This window comes from Mandrillus leucophaeus, unplaced genomic scaffold (genome assembly GCF_000951045.1).
Source record: "Mandrillus leucophaeus isolate KB7577 unplaced genomic scaffold, Mleu.le_1.0 Scaffold203, whole genome shotgun sequence".
NCBI classification, from domain to species: domain Eukaryota; kingdom Metazoa; phylum Chordata; class Mammalia; order Primates; family Cercopithecidae; genus Mandrillus; species Mandrillus leucophaeus.
Genome location: NW_012102066.1, coordinates 1,492,769 through 1,500,860, shown reverse-complemented (window position 1 = coordinate 1,500,860; position 8,092 = coordinate 1,492,769). Strand labels below are relative to the sequence as shown.

At 39.7% G+C, this 8,092-nt stretch overlaps 1 protein-coding gene and 1 pseudogene across 2 annotated transcripts in view; one reads left to right on the top strand and one right to left on the bottom strand.

The window, feature by feature from the left end:
- The window catches only part of DENND5B (DENN/MADD domain containing 5B), a 115,810-nt gene that overhangs the window by 86,708 nt on the left and 21,010 nt on the right, over positions 1-8,092 (bottom strand). The window contains exon 4 of the mRNA XM_011979552.1: positions 7,177-7,843. Within this exon, the coding sequence (XP_011834942.1) occupies positions 7,177-7,843 (667 nt within the window). The remainder of the gene's footprint in view (positions 1-7,176; positions 7,844-8,092) is intronic.
- Positions 4,823-6,217, top strand: LOC105539339 (annotated as a pseudogene). Its single transcript, XR_001006034.1, has one exon. The product of XR_001006034.1 is annotated as a 39S ribosomal protein L30, mitochondrial pseudogene (transcript).

The window sequence follows — 8,092 nt, the reverse complement described above, 5'->3', positions numbered from 1 at the left end:
GCTAGTTTTTTTGTATTTTTTAGTAGAGACGGGGTTTCACCGTGTTAGCCAGGATGGTCTCGATCTCCTGACCTCGTGATCCACCCGTCTCGGCCTCCGAAAGTGCTGGGATTACAGGCTTGGGCCACCGCGCCCGGCCTACGAAAGTCTTAATATAGCATTAACAAAGGTTGCATGGACTATAAGGACCCTCAGATGGTTTCCCAACATTAAAGGGCCAAAACAAATCTGCTCTATTTGCCCCAGCATAGAGAAATTTTAAATGTAAGAAGGCAAAGATTACAGTTAGAAACATGATCTGGAATTGCTTGGGGATACAGTAAGGCAAATTAATCAAAATAAAGACTGACAAAAGGGCCAGGATACCTTGCTGAACTACCAAAACCTAATGCACAGGAGTGGGTCAAATAATCAAGGGTTGGAGAAGTTTCTGGGGACTCATTTGAGAGCCTTATATGCTGTTACACCAAAATCTTTTGGTGAAGTCTTTTTTTTAAAAAAAAAAAGATAGGGTCTTACTCTGTCACCCAGGCTGGAGTGCAGTAGCACAATCTCAGGTTACTGCAACCTCCACCACCCAGGCTCAAGCGATCCTCCCACCTCAGCCCCTGTAGTAGCTGAGACTACCCTACTACAGGTGCACACCACTATGCCTGCCTAATTTTTGTATTTTAGTAGAGATGGGGTTTTGCCATGTTGCCCAGACTGGTCTCAAACTCCTGGGCTCAAGTGATCCTCCCGCCTCAAACTCCCAAAGTGTTGGGATTACAGGCACGAGCCACTGCCTCAATACAGTGGCTTGCAGCCTTAGTGCAGACTACAATTAGAATGATAATATATTAAAGTGTTAAAGTTGACAGGATTAAGGAGGAAGTCTGAATGAAATTGGAACATTTAAACAGACTTTACCTAAATGTTTCATGGGAGTGGATCTTACGTTTGACTGTTTCACCCCATTTCTCCTACCTAGTACAGTAAAACAGAGGACACAGTGTCAATCTACCCTTCAAGCAATATTAATTGGACATGCTAAATGGGAATGAATTAGATTGCCTGAGCTCACACAGTGTAGAACAGAGAAGCTGGAGCACTGGTACAAATTCTCTGTATGTGGAGTGTGGGCTAGGGCTATGTCAAAAGCCTGTGAGTGCCTCCCAGTGACAACTATCAGGGTGCTGGACTACAGAATTTCCATTTGAGGGGCAATTACTAAGTATGCTATTGGATATTGATTTAAAGTGCCCCTATGGCTGAAGGACATAAAATAATGCTGAAACCTGAAATATCCATGGTATCTAGGGGGATTTTGGAAAAACACTCAAATGGGAGAGGGCACTGCCCAAAAGAGTTCCCTAATGAAAAAGAAATGGTTTATACTGGATCTTGTTACCAGAGGAATGCAAGGAAGAGATTCTCACATATAGGGAGCCTCTTTTTCCCTAGGACTGACTTTGGAACTGTAAGAGAAGCTTCTGCATTTAATTGTCACTTGGACAATACACTATAAACACCTCTCAGTTGACTAACAAAGTACTGCTTGGTTTATGGATGGCAGTTCCAAGGAGAATGATGATGTTCGCTTGAGCATGCCCAGCAATTTGTGATGAGAAAGCTCCCAACTTTTTCAAGAAAACTTCAAGTAGCTTCCACTTTCTGACAAGGTTAATTCACATACGACTCAGAGGGATGAAAGAACAGAAGGATGGCAGAGGAGCACTGCAAAGGCACACAGGCATGCAGTGTGGTGTGGGCGGTGGGTAGTGGTTTATTTCAACTATGAAGAACCAAAGGAGGTAAGCAAGGCCCAAAAATGTTCCTTAGACTTTTGTACCGGTATCAAAAGCTAGACATTGGTGTTTAAATTCCCCTTTTATTCTTCCACTAGTTCTTTGAAAAAAGTATCATACTCTGATTTTCATACTGAGCTGCTCCAGGTATTTCCCAATTGCAGAACAAAGTGCCCATTTCTGATCTGGGGTCCTAGAAAAGAGCCTTCACATCCTGGGTACATTTTCTCTACTTAGAATTTCTAGCTAGTTATCACTGCAAAGTGACAGTGATACACACACTTCCTAAATAACAGATTGAATTGGTTTAAATGGGGCTGTGGATCGGAATTTCAAATCAGTCTAGAAGGACATTTTCATTACTGAAATCCATGTACTTTGATTCACTTTGGGTTTTCATGGTAATTCTTCAGCACATGCAATGTTTTCAAATTTATGGCATAGCTTTATCAGTGAGTAAGAAATGAAGTATCACATGTTATTAGAACTTCCTTAACACAGTTAAGAAGAGTAAAGGAGGGCACCCAAGTACAAATCAACATAAGCACTCTTATTTCATTCATTTAAATGAAATATTTCTCTCTAATAAAAGAGACATTGTCTATTAAAATCTAGATTTACACAGAGCTTTCATTTTATACTCTACAATTATTTCACATGACACCTTTACAATAGACCCACAGAATGAGTTAATCATTTAAAAATAAATATTGAGATGGATAAGAAGAGGTTAAGTGTAGTGCCCAATACAGTTAACACAGTGGTTAAGCATCTGAAAAAAGACTGATGAAACCCAATTCTTAGTAGTACCATACTACTTACTAGCTGTATCATCTTAGGCAGATTACTTAGTTTCCCCAAGCCTCAATCTCTTCCTCAACAAAAAATGCAGAACAGTACTAACTCACTGTTGAGAGGATTAAATGTAGGGAAAAGATCCAAAATATACAATGCCTTTTTGTAGCACAATTCCTAGCATAGAATGATTTTAGTGAATGGTTATAAATTTACTGTACGGGAATTTTTTGGGGTATGACACTTTAAATTTTTTAAAAACCCAGTTCTATAATCTAGGGATTCACTCTGTTGTTCGCAGCATACAGATTACAAAAATATACTCAGAGTATAAAACCATATCCATAAATGCTTATTCTTCTTCATTTGAAACTGAAATAAATTAGTAGATATTAATGAACTAAAACCCCTGAATAGACTCGATAAACCAAACGGGACAAGCTAAGCAGTGGCTCACACTTGTAAACCCTGAACTTTGGGAAGCTGAGGCAGAAGGATCACCTGAGCCCAGGAGTTTCAAACAAGCCTGGGCAGTGTAGTGAGACTTCATCTCTACTAAAAATAAAAAAAATTAGTCAGGTGTGGTAATGCATGCCTGCAGTCCCAGCTACTCAGGAGGCTGAGGGGTGAACGTTGCTTGAGCAACGTTTGAGGTTGCAGTGAGCTACGATCATGTTGCTGCATTCCAGCCTGGGCACCAGAGTGAGACCCTGTCTCAAAACAAACAAACAAAAAAAGAGCAGAAATAGGAGAGCTCAGGACAGATCACAAACGGTGAGACATAAAGTGCTATTTAAAAGAGGAAGTGTGGGCCGGGTGCGGTGGCTTATGCCTATAATCCCAGAACTTTGGGAGACTGAGGCAGGCAGATTACCTAGGGTCAGGAGTTCGAGACCAGCCTAGCCAACATGGCAAAACCTCATCTCTACTAAAAATACAAAATTAGCCAGGCATGGTGGTGCGTGCCTGTACTCCCAGGTACTTGGGAGGCTGAGGCACGAGAATCGCTTGAACTCAGGAGGTAGAAGTTGCAATGAGCCGAGATAACGCCACTGCACTCCAGCCTGGGCAACAGAGTGAGACTCTATCTCAATAAAAAATAAAATAAAAATAAAAAATAAAAGAGGAAGTGTGATAATGGAAGGTTTTGGGTTTTTTTTGGTTTGTTTTTTGCCTTCTAAAAAAAGCATGGTACACAATATAAAAGAACATATGTTAGGTTCTTTGGAATAAACTCTTGACTATATCATTTAAAAAGGTTTTATGTTAAATGTAGTAATATGTTGAACCTTCACAACTCAGAGATAAGTATAATTTATGGAAGATTATATGGGACTAATAAAACTAGTAATTATTATAATAGCATCAGCTATAATTTAGTCAGTGTCAATTATACCCTAAGTATTTTATACAGGTTTTCTTATTTAATTGTCATAATAAACCAGTGAGAAAGGAGAAAAAAAAAACCCAAACTATTATCCCTATAGAGATGAGGCAACTGTCACACGGGAGGATTACCTAACTCACTCACGGGTATAGTTAATGAATGACAGAGTAGATATTTGAACCCAGGATTGTTATGACTTCAAAAACCAATACTCTAAACCAGGCATGGTGGTATGTACCTGTAGTCTCAACTACTCGGGAGGCTGAGGTGGGAGGATGCTGTGAGCGGAGGAGTTTGGGGCTGCAGTGCGCTATGACTGTGCCTGTGAATACGCTGTACTCCATTCTGGGCAACACAGTGAGACCCCATCTCTAAAAATTAAAGGCAAAACCAAAGAACCCACCCACCCCCAATATTCTTTCTAACCCAAATGGCTTCTCTAGGCAGAACATAAATAAATTGAACTTTAAGATTTAAGAAAATGGCCTTTAAGATTTCTTCTAAGTCTAGAATATAAAGTTTTTTTTTCGGCCTGGCACAGTGGCTCACACCTGTAATCCCAGCACTTTGGGAGACTGAGGTGAGTGGATCATGAGGTCAGGAGTTCAAGACCAGCCTGACCAAAATGGTGAAAACCCTGTCTCTGTTAAAAACACAAAAATTAGCTGGGTGTGGTGGTACACACCTGTAGTCCCAGCTACTTGGGAGGCTGAGGCAGGAGAATTGTTTGAACCTGGGAGGTGTAGGTTGCAGTGAGCCAAGATCGTGCCACTGCACTCCAGCCTGGGTGACAGGGCGAGACTCTGTTTTTAAAAAAAAAAAAAAAAAAAAAGGAAGTTCTTTTTTTCTAATGGGCTAAAACATCAGAAGGTATTAAGCTCCAAGCCTCTGCCCCTTCTAGTTATTCTCTAATCCCTACCCTATTCAAGGGGAAAAAAAGGAAGAAAGGAAGAGAGAATTACTTAAAGTAAAATTTTTCAGATACAAAAAGGTGATCTGTAAGTAATGATGGAAGGAGTGAGTCCTCAGCTTCTGCTGCTGGGAAGTCCTCAGCTTCTTCGTGCTGAATATTTAGCAGATGCTGCCTCTAAAGAGAACAGTCACTACACTTATGGCAGGGATTTTGCTCTCAGTAGCTCAAGAGGCAAAATGAACTACAGACTGGGACAAAAGGTGTGAAGTCTCTCATTTACATAGATTGGATTCATCACAAATTTACCAGGTCAAGATTTCCATATCAAGTGTTTCAGCCTTCACTTGCAGATCATGAAAAATATGATGGAGATCCATAGAATCTTCAGAAACTGCTTGTTGTTACCAGAATAAAAAGTACAAAAAGGTGTCCATATATTGGGAAAAATATATAATAAAGATGCTCAGATTAGAAAACACACATACCCCTTAAGTTCACAAGCATATTTCTTAAGTGAGTGCAAAACTGAAAGTGGTTAAACAGTAAGAATCAAGCCCCTAAAGTTGCCACAAGGACTTCCAACTGAGGAGGACATGTCTAAGCTCTGCCTCAAGAGCACTGGGGAATTAGTGCAGTGGCATCTGAAATCTGTGGAGCAGAAAGCAATTAAGTCCTAATGCCCGAGGAGCTTCAGATTAAAAAATGGAAATTTTTTTTTTATTTAAAGATGATGAGAAAGTGTTTCATTAAAACATATGTTAAGTATATATAAAAAAAGAAAGTGGGCGAAAGAAGAAAGGAAGAAATTTAGATTGGTCATTAGAGAATAACTTCCTGACAACAAAAATTGAGACATGGAACACATTATCAAAGAACATTATGTTGGATAAACTGAAGAAAATACAACCTTGTGAAGGGCTGTCAACACACAAATAGTGTCAACATACACACAAGATGGGGAAGTACAAATATAGTCTACTTGGCTCAGCCCCACTTATAATTTAAAATAGAAAAATAAAAAAAGGAAAGTGGTAAAATAAACTTCACGGCACCAGTCACGACTGCACTACAATTCTGCCAGCTTAAATACAAGTTAGCAAAATGCTAACCCCAGCCGGGTGCAATGCTTCATGCCTATAATTCCAGCACTTTGGGAGGCCAAGGCGGGAGGATCATTTGAGCCCAGGATTTTGAGACCAGCCGGGGCAACACAGTGAGAGTCCATCTCTACAAAAAATAAAAAATTAGCTGATGTGGTGGCACATTTCTATAGTACCAGCTACTCAGGAGGGTGAGGTGGGAAGACAGCTTGAGCACAGGAGGTTGAGGTTGCAGTGACCCATAATTGCACTACTGCACTCCAGCCTGGGTGACAGAGTGAGAACTTGTCTAAAAAAAAAAAAAAAGAATCCAAACATTTGTGCAACATTTTTTTGAAGAATCTATCAGTGCACAGGTACTATTTTATAATTTCCTTCAATTCACTATCCATTATGACATAGCATCTCTATTTTCTCTACATATTCATATTCAGATGAGAACTAGTATCCTAGTCTAGGCTCAACATTAGTCATCACAAATGTACTGGTAAAATAAAATCCATAGTTTGTAAGTTTCTTAATATGTGTTGGAAGAACTCTGAATGAAAGATACCACAAAGATAACTTCCTTCTGAGAGTAAAAAACAAAAACAAAAAAACAAAAAAAACCACACACACACAACTCTGGCAGAATTGTTAGACCTGGGAAAGTCATCTGTCTCATGCCTGCTCACCTTTTCTCTCACTCAGATGGAATGCTCCCCCAGGCAAAGATCCAAAGTTGATTGCCTCAGGAAGCTGCAGAGTCAACGATTTCATTTATCCTTTTTCAATGTTTGCTGAATTTTGATGTGAACCTTTACCAATCTACAAAGAATGGGAAGTCTACACGTTTCTAGTAGTAACAGAATTCTCTCACTCTCATTATGAAGAAGAAAAAATGTTTTCTTAATGACGATTATATATTATCAGGAAAAAAGAGCTATTTCCATTAAGAACTAAATATGCCCAAATCAGCGAAGTTAACGCATGTATTCCTTCCTACTTCTCTCTGCAGTCACTGACTGCCGCCTCAAAGAGAAACAGCACAGTCACATCTCAGCCTTTGGCCCCACCATACCTGCTCCCTTTATACAAAACAGAAAAGACTGTGATCATTATTTATTTGGTTCTAATAATACACCCCATGGAAACACAGTAGTTGGGAGCATAAGTACTTGTTTTTGGAAAATGTAAAATCCAAGGAAAACCTACCTTGTGAGTAGAGAAGGATTTGCATCTCTAAAAGAACACAGGTAAACACCTGCACCAGGTTCTCTAATCCCAGGAGCTCAAATGCCTCCCGAAGGGGATAATCAGAGAGGGGGAGTTCACTGGGCCCAGGCCTCTGGCAGATGACAGGTTCATAAACACCATAAAATTTCAGTGACCTCCCTGGAGGTGGAAGGGGTACTTCATAAAGAATATTGTGGATATAGCTTTCAAGTGGCAAGGGTGGTGGCTGCTGTGAGGTAACGGCCTTGTAAAGCTGGATAAGGAATTTCTTGCAGGCCTGCATGAATGGTAATGGTGTGATCAAGCATATACTTTTTGAAACATACAGGGTGTCTCTGCTAATATCATAGGAGTTGTACCGCTGGAGTTTCAAAAGGGAAGTTGTATCTCCTTCATCAAGACTACTTGCCAATGAGTCCATGCTGCAGGAAGATGAAGCATACACACTGCTATAATGCTCAGCGTTGTGCATCTGGTAGAGTGTCTGCATGGCTGTGCAGATTTGCTTACTTGTAACTTCTTCATAAAAAGTGAGAACAAAACCATAGGTGCGAGAACCATCTTCCCTGGTAATTATAAATGAGTGAAACTGGGGGTCTTTATTGTCAGTTTGTGTCCTGAAAGATAGCCCTTTAGGCATGCACAACTGTGAAAGAAAGAAAAAAAAAGGATCAGAATGCAGTACACAAATAACTTCAAGCCAGAAACAAATGTTGTTTTTTAACATAACAAGATTCAAAAGGACAGGTTTTATCCAGATTTAACACTGGCAATAGCCTTAAACTAGAAATACATTATAAGTTCCTCATATATATACATATAAAATTATTCTTAAAAGGAATATATACAAGGGAAAACCTTTTATTGTGTGATGTTACATGCAGAGGGCTTTACT